Genomic DNA, 15617 nt, shown 5'->3' on the forward strand with positions numbered 1-15617 from the left:
GTAGCTCAGAAGTAGAAAATAGGGGCTCTCGGGAGATAACCCCTAATGTTATCTCCCGAGAGATTTTTCTGGAAGACTTACTTGAAGTAGACAAATATCCAGACTGCTATAATGAGCGCTATGAGGGACAAGGTGTATCCAACCGAATATATCATGGTGGTGATTTCTATCCCAGGTTCTGATAAATCCTGAGTGGTCTTCTTGATGTCCGTACAGAGACTGTAGTTGGCAAAACTGTTCCAAGAACCGTTGGCGTTACACCATTTGGACGCATTTTCTGAAATCAAAAGAGAATAGAACGACTTTGAAAGGGACTTGCAGAATTTGAATTGAGATAAAAGAACAAGTCCATAATGTTGAAAAATAAAGGCTTCACCCTAAACTCCTAAAGAAATGCCAAAATGGTTGCAAAAAATAGGGATTTAGGTACTGAACTTGGTAGGTATGTACCTACATAGATACCTACCGACAGTACTGACATAGGTAGATTTCAGTCTGACATATTTTTCAGTCTACCATACAATATCTGTCAGTTTCCAGAAGTACACAATAATGATATACGGGTAATTCTTCTTATGTGACGTGTGTTTTTTACCTTCGAAAACGTACATAGGTACTTGTAAATAAATAAATTCTTATTTGTGCGAAGATATTTTCCATGATAAATTCAATAGTAATGAGATGAAACGTCTATGTATTCTACATATGTAGGTAAATACATAAAAATTACATACAAGAAAGATATAAGAAGGAAAGAGCAGTGTTTTTATTTATTTAGAAGAACAACAAGAAATAGAAAGTTAGAGAAGACATCGGAGACATGTGTTGTATGAAATTTATTCACGAAAACAATAATAATAGGCATTTCTATATTCTCGTGAGAATCTTGGTAGATGATCGAGAACAAGCATTTCTACATAACAAATGTACATACAACATGACTGAAGCAAGTGCAGACGACATATCGCTGTCTCTTTTTATTGTAGACATGTATGTGTGTGTACTGAGGAAGAAAAAAGGAAGGAGGAGAAGAGAAGATGAAAGGAAAAAGAAGGGAAGAGGGGAAGAAGATAATAAGTGTGAGGAGAAGAAAGAGCGGAGGAATATGTAAGGAGAAAATAAAAATTCAAATCATTCGTATCCAGATGTGGAAATAAGGACATGAGAAGTGGGAAAGGTATGAGTGGAGTAGAGAGAAGAAAATTCGGAGTGGGGAATAAGATACATCTTATACATGAGAAAAGTAGAGAGGGGACTGGGGAAGTACAAAATTGAGAAAGTATTAGGTACCCTATCAGTGATGTGGGGAATAGGTATTAGGGAAGTAGGAAGGAAGAAGTGGGAGAAGGTAAAAGTGAAAAATGCCATTACAATTACTTACAATAAATCGTAGGTAATTAGAATTTATAATTATTTACCTAAATAAAAATGAAATAATTTATTATTTCTATTACAACTATTTCTATGGGTTACTTCCTGGTATCGTGTTGACCCAGACAAGTCTGCTGTTTCATTGCAACACAAACGTTCCCAACACACGCTCATTTCTCATCCCACCTCCAGTCTACATGTTCCGGACATACCTTGCTTGGATGTGTCAGACAGCCTGACAGAAACAATTAACATTTCCACCCTGACCTCATAATAACTTTGCAGTGTGTGTGGCACTGAATTGGGAAGTGGGGAAGGTATGAGTGGAGTAGAGAGAAGAAAATTCGGAGTGGGGAATAAGATACATATCTTATACATAAGAAAAGTAGAGAGGGGACTGGGGAAGTACAAAATTGAGAAAGTATTAGGTAGGTACCCTATCAGTGATGTGCGGAATAGGTATTACGGAAGTAGGAATGAAGAAGTGGAAGAAGGTAAAAGTGAAAAATGCCATTACAATTACTTACAATAAATCGTAGGTAATTAGATTTTATAATTATTTACCTAAATAAAAATTAGATAATTTATTATTTCTATTACAACTATTTCAATGGGTTACTTCCTGGTATCGTGTTGACCCAGACGAGTCTGCTGTTTCATTGCAACACAAACGTTCCCAACACACGCTCATTTCTCATCCCACCTCCAGTCTACATGTCCCGGACATAACTTGGATGTGTCAGACAGCCTGACAGAAACAATTAACATTTCCACCCTGACCTCATAATAACTTTGCAGTGTGTGTGGCACTGAATTGCTGATTGACCAATCATGTATTGTGTTGAGTGTGTTGCAGGCTATAACTCCTACCCGTTTTGCTATCAATTTTATTATAAACAATATTTTACCCATATCAATCAAAGTACCTCGTGGGTCAGGGGCGTAGGAGAGAGAACTGAAAATAAACTAAGGGATATATAAATAAATATAAAATTAAATAAAAATAACAAGATAGGTAGATGTAAAATAAAACATACGCGTAGATAAGTTTTGATAGAATTTATATAAAAGCGCTATGAGGGACAAGGTGTATCCAACCGAATATATCATGGTGGTGATTTCTATCCCAGGTTCTGATAAATCCTGAGTGGTCTTCTTGATATCCGTACAGAGACTGTAGTTGGCAAAACTGTTCCAAGAACCGTTGGCGTTGCACCATTTGGACGCATTTTCTGAAATCAAAAGAGAATAGAACGACTTTGAAAGGGACTTGCAGAATTTGAAAGTACCTACATTGGTACCTGCATTGAGATAAAAGACCAAGTCCATAATGTTGAAAAATAAAGGCTTTACCCTAAAGAAATGTTAAAACGGTTGCAAAAAATAGAGATTTAGGTACTGAACTTGGTAGGTATGTGCTACATAGATACCTACCGACAGTACTGACTACTGACATAGGTAGATTTCAGTCTGACATATATTTTTCAGTCTACCATACGATAGGTATCTGTCAGTTTCCAGAAGTACACAAAAAATGATATACGGGTAATTCTTTTTATGTGACGTGTGTTTTTTACCTTCGAAAACGTACATACTTGTAAATAAATAAATTCTTATTTGTGCGAAGATATTTTCCATGATAAATTCAATAGTAATGAGATGAAACGTCTATGTATTCTACATAGGTAAATACATAAAAAATATATACAAGAAAGATATAAGAAGGAAAGAGCAATGTTTTTATTTATTTAGAAGAACAACAAGAAATAGAAAGTTAGAGAAGACATCGGAGACATGTGTTGTATGAAATTTATTCACGAAAAAAGTAAAACAAACACTTGTGACATTCGTCCTCCGTGGAGCAAAACCTACTGTATTTTATTATTTTGAACAAAACAGAGCAATAAAAATAAATAGCTGAAAAAATAAATAAATAAATAAATAATAAAGAACATTTTGAATTTAGTTTGTCTCCTGTTTCTCAACAGCTTTAAGAAATTTACTAATTTGTGCTTGGAGTTTGGAGTCCTTTTGTATCTACGGAGGGGTCTGGATAGAACTTTTTTCGAGTGAGGTCGATTACCTCGTAAAACCAAAAGCTAGTGATAAAGAAGGTTTCGAAAGTGAACGATTTTCTCTTTCTCTCTCTCTCTCTCTTCACATAGTAGAACAACTCAAAAGGTCGGAAGTTCACCAAATGTTCCATTTGTAGAAACTTGGCAGTGTGTAGATGGCACTTTTCTCGCATCCTGATTCAAATCTCAAGTTTAGAAAACAGACCAACCAAAAGCTAGTGATAAAGAGGGTCGAAAGTGCTGAACGATTTTCTCTTCATAGTAGAACAACTCGAAAGCTCGGAAGTTTACCAAATGTTCCATTTGTAGAAACTTGGCAGTGTGTAGATGGCACTTTTCTCGCATCCTGATTCAAATCTCAAGTTTAGAAAACAGACGGTAGAAACTTGGCAGTGTGTAGATGGCACTTTTCTCGCATCCTGATTCAAATCTCAAGTTTAGAAAACAGACTTTGTTTTATTTCTCTCCTAAACAGACTTCATTTTCTCCTAAGCAGATTTTCCGCCCTCATTCGAAACAAGTTTTTAGACGAAACAAAAGTTTCGAATTGTTCATCCTGTTTTAAATTAATTCAATCAAAACAAGAGTTGTACAAAGTCAACTGAGCACAACTCACAAATTTGCACACATTAAATTTGTATACAGTTCATTCTTATGTAACATTTTTACATAGGTAATCCGGTAAATAGGATTTTGAATATGAATTGTTATTATTTCGCTTTTAATTTAAATAGTTTTTCGCATTATCAAATTATGCGTATGTAGCTATGTATGTAGTTAAATAATGTACCTATCCCTATATTGTGAGAATGGTATAATTTGTTTTAATTATACATGGGAAAAAGAGAAAAATGAGTTGGTGTTCTGAAATTGAAGTCAATACTAAGCCTCCAACTAAAGACCATAGAGCAGCCTTTGAGAACTTTTTGAACAAAGTTCAAAAAAGTCAGTCGTTTTGTCTATGTCTTGGAAGTCTGCTTTTAACAGAAAGTCAAAACCTGAGGGCAAACTGATAATGTTTAAACTTTTCTCAGAAGTTCCTTCTCCCTGATGTTGAGTCAATAAACAGTTACAAAGAAATACAAACTAAACTTAGTAAACAGGTAGGCAGAGAAATAGATAACTACACACAGAATGGTTAGGCAGGGAGATCAGTTACGAAGAACTTTTTTTTTCTTTTTTTTTTAAGAGGTTTGACAGAGGGAACTGTAACTCTAAGACTCTAAGGTCTTATCGTCCCGAAATCGAAGAGAGAAAGAAGACAGAGATACCTACACACAGAATGGTTAGGCAGGGAGATCAGTTACGAAGAATTTTTTTTTTCTTTTTTTTTTTTAAGAGGTTTGACAGAGGGAACTGTAACTCTAAGACTCTAAGGTCTTATCGTCCCGAAATCGAAGAGAGAAAGAAGACATTTCCAGTATTAATCGACTAGACCGGAAGAGGGGAAAGCCTTAGTTAAGGCTTGTTTGACAATTGACAGTCACTTTTGGCTCGAACAATCTAATACGCCAGACAGAATATCTAGGTATTTTGAACTTGCACGCAAAGGCCTCTGAAATCGATTAATGGTTGGGATGATCTGGTAGGTATCCAAACAGAGGTATGGAAATTTTTCTTCGATATTATTTCAGATTTCGACTACGATAATAGCGAGTTTTTACAACCAAAATTAGGGTTCCGTTAACTGAACTCTTTACCGTAATCCGACGAAAACTCGTTTCTGCGCATGTGCAGAAACGCGTTTTGGTCAACTTACGTCTTACGTTTCAACTATCGTCACGTAAGTTAATAGCACTGCAAAAAATCTCTAATAGTAATACCTAGCCTAGTGTTGGAGTAAAGAGATTTTTTTTTTTTTTTTTTTTTTAAGCGCTCTTTAACTTTACGGACACGCAAAGGGAACTGACAGCAGTGACAGCACTGATTTACTTCCCTTTCCATTCATAATACATTATGCGTTTATTATAAGCTAAATTCCCTCCAGGGTGAGCTAGTATTTTTCGACAAAGTAACAACTTTGGGTCGGGGTTGTTTTTCCTTTCAGCCTATACAGATTACATTATAAAATCAATATTTTATTTTCAGCTTTCTAGTTATTTTTCAACGATGTGTGAAAGTATAAAAAAAATCCATCATTACACGCATTCAGGGATACAAAAGGGACAACGCCGACTATTACAATATTTATTTCTCGTGCAACTTTTGCCATGTTGGCAATTCCGGTGAGAAACTTTTTCTAATCCAATTTCCTCGAACTTTTTTTCACGCATTCAGGGATACAAAAGGGACAACGCCGACCGTTACAATATTTATTTCTCGTGCAACTTTTGCCATGTTGGCAATTCCGGTGAGAAACTTTTTCTAATCCAATTTCCTCGAACTTTTTTCCCTTCCTCTTCCTGAAAACCAATAAAAGTTGGAATGTGTGTGAAAGGTGACTACACACGACGAGTCCTTAAATACAAATGGACATGAGTTCACAAGACAAACCAAAACTTATCATGTGTAGATAAATCTGTAGTGGATATACATATTATAGTTCTATTCTATGATTCTGTTGGATTTTCGGAACGTTCATATCCACCGTACGGTCAGCTCCCATGGCGTAGTGGTCACTGCGCTCGCCTTGCACGCGGGAGACCCGGGTTCGATTCCCGGCGGAGTCAAGAAATTTGTATCATGCAAATGATTGATTCCGTGACTGGCTGTTGCGGGGCCCACTCAGCCTCGTGAGGAAAATGAGTAGCTATGACATATAAATGCGCATAGCGACCGGTGCCAGCATGGTAGGTAAACATTGGATTTTAGGATTATTGAGATATTGGGAAAAATCCTACAATGCTGCAGTGAGCACCAAAGTTGTGACCAAATTTGCATACATTAAATTTGTATACAGCTCATTCTTATGTAACGTTTGTACATAGGTAATTCGGTAAATAGGATTTTGAATATGAATTGTTATTATTTCGCATTTAATTGAAATAGTTTTTCGCATTATCAAATTATGCGTATGTAGCTATGTATGTAGTTAAATAATGTACCTATCCCTATATTGTGAGAATGGTATTACAGGTCTTGGTTTCTGGAAAACTTCTTTGATTGATCAATATACCCTTTTTGGTTCAAATTGCTCCAACATAAAGTCAACAATAATGAAATCTCGGATGTACTCTTTGGCTTTTTTTTTATTTTTTTATTTTTAACTCTATGTATTGGAATAAACTCAGCCCAAGGCAATCACCCTAGGGCTGATTGAGAGACTGACGAAAAACGCCGACCCCACCTGAACACGGGAAAAGGTGAGGGAGAAGAATAAGCACAGTAATGTATGAAAAAAAAAAAAAAAAAAAAAAAAAAAAAAACAATTCCTCTGATGGCTGTTAAGAGAAAAGTTTCCGTTATTTTTTCCCTCCGGAGGTGAAATCCAAAGTACAAAAGTTTGACGTCTTGTCTTCGGGGCAAAGTTTACCGTGCTATGTATACATTGCTCATGTGTGGAAATGGTGTGTAGCTTTTATTGTCCATAATAAGCTCTCTTGAAACGTTTCGTTTACAGATACTGTTTTACGGGTGTTTGCATAAGAGGTGTTTTACGGGTAGGAGGTAGGTAGGTATGTACCAATAACACTCGATCAATCCCGCCCACTATGGCATTCATAAACAGTAACTTGGGAATGTGGTGTTAACTAGTGATGAGGAAATAAAGAAGAAGAAGCATTAGAGGCGGGGAAAAAAACATCCCTTTGACGAAATCATCAGATAAATACTGGAAATTTTCAACCCAAGCAATAATAAAAGAAATGGGGGGAAAAAATTCGGCCTTCTTTTGTTTCGATTTTAATTTTCTCATCTCATCCACCGTTATATCTACTCAAGTGAAATGATATTGTGTATCTTCCTGATAACAGTTAGTAGGCCCTTATCAAGACAAGTTTTCTTTCGTTTAAAACCTCTCTACTGCAGTTATTCCCTCAAGGGGACAGGACTGTTTCCAACCAACACTCCAACTAAAATAGAGGCACCCCTAGAGTATTTTATGTCTTGTGACAGTGTCTGAGCGGTTTATGTGACAATGAACAGAGAGAGAGAGAGGAGGAGTGAAGGGGAGAGAGAGATGGAGAGAGGGAAGGTGGAGAAAGAGAAAAAGTGAGAGAAGAGATAGAGGGAAGGTGGAAAAAGGGAGGAAGAGAGAGTCTGTCGTAAATTTCGAGACTCATAATTTTTGTGCTGACAATTCCCAGAAGTCGTCATCCATAAACATTTCAATTTTGTCCTCCATCTTGTGTCCTTCGAACTTCGAACGAGAAAAACAACAAAAGGACTCAAAAATACGAGTCCTTGTCATAATATGAGTTTATTATATGAACAAACATAAATAAAATAAAGGCTTGGAATTTCAAACATTGGCATGTTCCCTGGGGCCTTGACAATGTTGGTCGGCTGGGAACTCTTTAAATAAGCCTTGGTAACAAGAAATATGTCTTCTCAGGTCCAAGGCCCAGGGCCCTATTATAAGAACAACTCTGAATAACCCACTCCTCATTTTTTACTCCACGTGCAGAATAAATGCCCAGGTCCTTTTGGGATAGGGCTAACAAGCTGGGTCCGTCCCTCCGGGAATTTTTTAGCCCGTAGTTTATTCGATCGTGATTAGAGAAAATCAGTACCTATGTACCTACCTAATTTGTTTAATATTCAGTTTATTATCATTCTTGATTTGATTTTACGTTCATGTAATGATTTAAAATCAAGACTAGAGCCCGTTCTCCCTTATTCCCAATATAAGGTTCAAGTCACCCATCCATTTATCGGCCTTGCTCGGCGTAGCTTAACATATCTGACGCTAAAACCGGTCTTAAATGATCGACTGAAATGTTATCTAAAACTTTCTCGCTTTGAGTTCATAGGTCGTCGCGACAAAGTTCGAGATCAGAGCTCATTTGTGTGAGAAAATGTGAAAAAAAAAATCCCACAATTACTCAATTAACTTTAAGTCACCCATCCATTTATTGGCTTTGCTCGGCGTAGCTTAACATAGGTGACGCTAAAACCGGTCTGAAATGATCGACTGAAGTGTTATCTAAAACTTTCTCGCTCTGAGTTCATAGGTCGTCGCGACAAATTTCAAGATCAGAGCTCATTTATGTGAGAAAATGTAAAAAAAATCCCCCAAAAACCAGTTTTTTTGGATTTTCGGCTTTATGGTTTTCTGGACAAAATTTGCACCACCATTTTCATGATCCTGGTAAAAAGACCTTTAATTTGATATACAGGTCGACCAGGTTTGGATAAGTCCTTCTATGGGGACAGACAGACAGACAGACAGACAGACAGACAGACAGACAGACAGACAGACAGACAGACAGACAGACAGACAGACAGACAGACAGACAGACAGACAGACAGACAGACAGACAGACAGACAGACAGACAGACAGACAGACAGACAGACAGACAGACAGACAGACAGACAGACAGACAGACAGACAGACAGACAGACAGACAGACAGACAGACAGACAGACAGACAGACAGACAGACAGACAGACAGACAGACAGACAGACAGACAGACAGACAGACAGACAGACAGACAGACAGACAGACAGACAGACAGACAGACCGACAGACCGACCGACAGACGACACCGAAGCGAATACAATAGTCCGTCCACTATACCTTTTATTATTAGTAATAATAAAGGAAGGACGGACTAAAAAATCGGGGGCCACAAAGTGAGTTAAAACTCGGTTTTAATTTAACTCTTGGATTAAGCAATCCGATTGGTTGATGTATAAAAAAATTTAGCCAATCAGATTACTTAAACCCAGTTTAAACTGACTTTGTGACCCACTATTGTAATAGTAAAGGGAGGACGGACTAAAAAGTCCCTTTACTTAAAAAACGCCGTGCCGTTTGTCAATATTTTCTGAGCGTCGAGTACAAAATAATGAGTTGCGGAGTACAGCTCAAGGGATCCATATTAGTCTTCCTTGATCACAAGAACCAAGCACTCTTTTCCTTCACCTTCTGACTTCTTAGGCCACCCACTCACTATGAGACTTGAGAGGTACACCTGATCAGGACCGCCTGTCAGGTCTACTTACCTGATACCTGATGAGCACACACACTATCAGGTAGACCTAACAGGTATGACTAAACAGGTCCCCCTGTCATGTCTACCTGATACCTGATGAGCACACACACCATCTAGCCGTAAGGGTTCTCCCTATCCCGTCCTTGGCTACTAGCCTGATCCAGATTCCACATATGCCCTGGCCATTGAGCTATTCCCAATTTCCCCACGGATCCCATTATTTTGTACGATTTCATTTCGTATTTTCATTTCCTTCAAAAATTATGCCCTGGCCATTGAGCTATTCCCAATTTCCCCACGGATCCCATTATTTTGTACGATTTCATTTCGTATTTTCATTTCCTTCAAAAATCTATTTTAGCTAGTAGACTGGAGGGCATTTTGTTTTAATTTCCATCGAGTGTACAATGCAGTGATATTATTTTATGAAATGTACCTAGCCCTGGCCATTTGGCTGTTCCCAATTTCCCCACGGATCCCATTATTTTGTACGATTTCATTTCGTATTTTCATTTCCTTCAAATTCTATTTTAGCTAGTAGACTGGAGGGCATTTTGTTTTAATTTCCATCGAGTGTACAATGCAGTGATATTATTTTATGAAATGTACCTATCATAATCCGTTTCAGTGAAGGATCGAGGAGCTTTTTTCTTTCTCGGTCAAGTGAACTCGAATGTTGTTAGGTTAATGGTTGGGATGATCTGGTAGTTATCCAAACAGAGGTATGGAAATTCTTCTTCGATATTATTTCAGATTTCGACCACAATAATAGCGAGTTTTTGCAACCAAAATTAGGGTTCCGTTAACTGAACTCTTTACCGTAATCCGACGAAAACTCGTTTCTGCGTATGTGCAAAAACGTGCTTTGGTCAACTTACGTCTTACGTTTCAACTATCGTCACGTCCTTGGCAGCGCTTTAACTTTACGGACAGTAGGTCGTTCACGCAAAGTGAACTGACAGCAGTGGCAGCACTGATTTACTTCCCTTTCCATTCATAATACATTATGCGTTTATTATAAGCTAAATTCCCTCTAGGGTGAGCTAGTATTTTTCGACAGAGTAACAACTTTGGGTCGGGGTTGTTTTTCCTTTCAGCCTATACAGATTACATTATAAAATCAATATTTTATTTTCAGCTTTTTAGTTATTTTTCAACGATGTGTGAAAATATAAAAAAAAAAAATCCATCATACCTGCCTCGGTGGTGTAGTGGTCAAGGCGCTCGCCTGGTAAACAGGAGGGCGTGGGTTCAATCCCAGCCGAGGTATGGAATTCTGAGAGGTACACCTGATCAGGTCCACCTGTCAGGTCTACCTACCTGATAAGCACGCACACACTATCAGGTAGACCTGACAGGTATGGCTAAACAGGTCCGCTTGTCATGTCTATTTGATACCTGATGAGCACACACACCATCTAGCCTTAAGGGTTCTCCCTATCCCGTCCTTGGCTACTAGCCTGATCCAGATTCCACATATATTATGCCCTCTTTCCTTATCCTATAGGAAGGAAAGTAATGTAATCGGGTCAAATTTTCGATGGTCAGTTTTTAGTTAAATTTATGTGTGGGACTTCAGAGTTCCTATGTAGGCAGGCACCTAGTGTACCTGTGGTAATAAAACCACGTAAAAAATAAATTAAACTTACGAGGTACGTGTGGGAAACTTTACAATCAAATGTTGAATTTGTGTGAAACTTTTACGTAACAGAGAGTACCTATACGGTATGTAACTGAAATAATGCTGAAATGCCGTTTCGTGTTTTTTGCTGATAAAAATATTATCCTCCCATAGGTATATATTTTTTTTCATAAATTAGAAACATAAATAAAACTCCGACGCTTGTTTTTTTTTTGCAAATCCTCACTTTCCGCGATCAAAAGGTTCAAGATAAAAACCGGGGGAAAAAAATCTCGTGTGGGTAAGACATTTAGAAGATAGAAGAGCTTCACCAATCCTATCTACACAGGTACAATAATTAGATACTATTATTTCTCCCAGGAAGAAGAAGCAATGTTTAACACAGAACAAATTTTACAAAATAAACTCAATAAAATTACCTATATCCTGTAAGATGGACTTTAATACCTAGTGTACCTGTGGTAATAAAACCATGTAAAAAATAAATTAAACTTACGAGGTACGTGTGGGAAACTTTACAATCAAATGTTCAATTTGTGTGAAACTTTTACGTAACGGAGAGTACCTATACGGTATGTAACTGAAATAATGCTGAAATGCCGTTTCGTGTTTTTTGCTGATAAAAATATTATCCTCCCATAGGTATATATATATATATTTTTTTTCATAAATTAGAAACATAAATAAAACTCTGACGCTTGTTATTTTTTATTTTATTATTATTATTTTTTTTGCAAATCCTCACTTTCCGCGATCAAAAGGTTCAAGATAAAAACCGGGGGGAAAAAAATCTCGTGTGGGCAAGACATTTAGAAGATAGAAGAGCTTCACCAATCCTATCTACACAGTTACAATAATTAGATACCATTTCTTCCAGGAAGAAGAAGCAATGTTTAACACAGAACAAATTTTACAAAATAAACTCAATAAAATTACCTATATCCTGTAAGATGGACTTTAATTAAAACCATTTCAAGTAGGTAAAAAGTGTATCATCGTATAAATTAAACATCCTTGTTCTTGGTCATACCTACAAAGTAAAATTAAAGCTTCCATATTGTACCGAGTACCAGCGGACTAGCACTAGCTTTGTAAAATATTATCATAACGTATTATGCTTAGTAATTAGCACATTGCATTCATAATACTGAATTTCACGGAGTTCATACAAATTGGAGCTCAAAATAAAATTACAAACAATGAAACTGCTTGATATAAACGTTGTTCATAAAATTATTTAATTATTTCGCTTATCTTTTGTACTTCTGTATTTTAATCGAATTATTTCATATAACTAATCGTTCATACAAATTGGAGCTCAAAATAAAATTACAAACAATGAAACTGCTGGATATAAACGTTGTTCATAAAATTATTTAATTATTTCGCTTATCTTTTGTACTTCTGTATTTTAATCGAATTATTTCATATAACTAATTATTACGGAATGGTTTATGACGCTAATAATTATAATTTTCAGAGTAGCGTTCTGGTGATCCTTCACCAAGTTAACCATTCATAATACATAATATCTAGCTCTCTAGCTGATATTCAACTGCGTGTAGGTAGTAAAACAAAGAAAATAGGGAGACACATAGTAAAACAATTTATAACTTCCTTTGGAGGTGTACATATTTTCTTTGCAGGTAGGGGTACTACCCGAACAGGACTGAAATATCCCCTGCAGTGGCTGTCCAAACATTTTTGGAAATCTCGAGAAAACAGCCCAAGTTTTGTGTTGCCAAAAATGGAAAGGAAGAAGGAAAAGAAGGAGGGGGAGGGGTGAGGAGTAGGAGAATAATAAGAAAACCCCCCCTAGGTAGATAACTACCCTACTAACAAGTTTATTATGGTTTGAAAATCTATCTATCTCCTCTATATCTATCTCTATCTCTCTATATATCTATCTCCTCTATCTGTGATTTTCTCAACTAGGTACCCACAAAACAAAGTTAAGGGATTTCCCCAATGAATTATTTATAGTTCATTCTTCTAGCCCGGGAGGTTGCTTTTGGGATTTCAGGATTTGTTTCTGTGTTGTGAAAACTCAATTTTACGCGTCTCTGACAAAGTATAATAAAATTAAATAATTCGATGCTCATTTCAATAATATTAACAGGTACAGGAATTTCCTGTTGAATTGTCACCGAAAAGTTTTCCATCGATGTAATGGGCTACGTACAAACGTAACCTAAACTACTTACCTTCTAACCGCTAAAATAAAACATATTATATGCATATCCTAAACCAGATCAAATGGAATAGGTTACCTAAACTAACCTCTAACCTTTGAATCTAACCCAACCGTACAGTGACCTTACCTTAATCCAATCTAGACTACTCTACAACCATAATCTACCTTTGAACCTGACCTTAATCCAACCTGTCTGGAACCATATATGCATATCCTAAACCAGATCTAATGGAATAGGTAACCTAAACTAACCTTTGAACCTAACCCAACCTGTACAGTGACCTTACCTTAATCCAATCTAGACTACTCTACAACCATAATCTACCTTTGAACCTGAACCTTAATCCAACCTGTCTGGAACTCGTCAACCTGTCACAAATCAAATGCAGCTCATCTTCCTTGTCTGAAACATTTCAAACTGTCTGACAGAACCAATTTTGAAAACCAAGGAAGAGGAAAATCGGAACACGAGAGAGAGAGAGAGAGAGAGAGAGAGAGAGAGAGAGAGAGAGAGAGAGAGAGAGAGAGAGAGAGAGAGAGAGAGAGGGAGGAAGGAAAAAGAAGGGGGAGCAGCAGGAGTAAGGAGGGAGAGAAGGAGAAGAAGGAAGAGGAGCAGGAGGAGGAAGAGAAGAAGAAGGAAAAGAAGGAGAAGAGGGGGAGGAAGAGGAGGCGAAGGAAAAAGAAGGGGGAGCAGCAGGAGTAAGGAGGGAGAGAGAGAGAGAGAGAGAGGGAGAAAGTGAGATGAGAGATACATAGAGATTATAAGGGTGTGAATGAGATAGACTAACGCAGAGCAAAAAGGAGAGGAGGAAGTGCCTCGGAGAAAAAGAGAAGAGGGAGAGCGAAAAGGAGAGAAAGAGGAATATAAAATAGAAAGAGAGAGAGAATTATTCTTGTGGAGGAGATAAACTAAAGAAAGAGCGAGAAGGAGAGGACGAAAAAGAAAAGAAGAAGAGGGAGGAAGAGACTGAGAGAGAACGAAACAGTGGAAGGGATAGAGGGAAAGAAAATAAGAGAAAGAGAGAAACTGGCAGAGTGAGAAAGAGAGAGAGAGAGTCTGGATTGCTTTGATTGACAGGATGTAATATGAAGGATATACGTGATATAAGACCTATAATATGTACAGAGTACAGACGTATACAAGTACATGGATTAATGCAAATAACACATGTATCTCAGGATAGGCAGGGCAGGGATGACCAAGGTAATGGGATAGGATATGGGTGTGACACTAATACGGTTCTAATACGTCATACGGGTATATGAAGGAAACTCCAAAAGAGTCTGGAACTCAAGGGGAGAGGGAAGAAGATAAAAGAGGACAAAGTGGGAGGAGAAAGGGAGAAGGAAATAGAAATGGACAACCAAATACGTGACGGGTACGTACACCTAGAGTGGCGCGTAGGTACTAAGGGTATAATAAGCCAATAAGTATAATAACACACACCCCTTTAGTAACAACTCGTGGCATGTATACCATTTACTAACTTATTTACTGTTACACCCAAAAGCTCCAAACTTCTGCAAGGGCAACAATAAACTTCTGCCAACGTCATCTGGAAACTAGAAATGCTTGCTCGGTTCGAACAATTTCTAATTAAATTTTGAGCACACAAAAACTTTTCTTTTTTCCCCTCACAGGAAAAACAGCACGAAACAGCAGAATGAACAGCATTTCATCTAGATTTCATATTTAATTTGAACGCCGGAAGTGTTGAAAGTTTTGCGGCAGTCTGCTGTTTTGAGTGGCGGACTGTAGTGCAATACGCATACTGAAAGGTATCATTAAGATTTCACAATACCCTCTGATAGTAGGGTTACACTAATACTAAATTTTCAGATCAGGTTGAGGATAAAATTCAATACCTCCACCGGGATTGAAATTTGAAACCTCGCTTTCCTGATTACCAGGCAAGTCTGTTTACCAGTACACCACCAAGGCAGGTTGGTGTAATGTCCAAGGACCACAAAAGTGCAAAAGAAGGAGTGATATACAAAATGTAAATATTTCATGAAATAGCCGCCAGGCGCCAGGTCACAGATCATCTTGATAATATTATCCTAGCTTTTTTGTGTTTTTAAAAGGATGTATGTTACACGTCCTCCTGTTTTTCAAAAGCTTTCGGCGCGCACTGTGGTTCTCGTTTTGTTGACAATGAGCTGAGAAATAATGTAATTTGAATAGGGGTACATGAAAAAATATGCAAAGTTATAATGGAAACTAGTGGGTACGTAAAA

General features: G+C 37.4%; 1 protein-coding gene across 1 annotated transcript in view; it reads right to left on the reverse strand.

Moving 5' to 3' along the window:
• The window catches only part of LOC103511184 (diuretic hormone receptor-like), a 66468-nt gene extending 63504 nt beyond the window's left edge, over window positions 1-2964 (reverse strand). Inside the window, exons 1-3 of the mRNA XM_008475902.2 lie at window positions 2949-2964; window positions 2409-2603; window positions 82-277 (exon numbers count right to left, since the gene is read on the reverse strand). Of these exons, the coding sequence (XP_008474124.2) occupies window positions 82-277; window positions 2409-2603; window positions 2949-2964 (407 nt within the window). The remainder of the gene's footprint in view (window positions 1-81; window positions 278-2408; window positions 2604-2948) is intronic.
• Window positions 2965-15617: the final 12653 nt, after the last annotated feature.

The sequence above is a fragment of the Diaphorina citri genome, unplaced genomic scaffold (genome assembly GCF_000475195.1).
Source record: "Diaphorina citri unplaced genomic scaffold, Diaci psyllid genome assembly version 1.1 scaffold685, whole genome shotgun sequence".
Lineage (NCBI taxonomy): Eukaryota > Metazoa > Arthropoda > Insecta > Hemiptera > Psyllidae > Diaphorina > Diaphorina citri.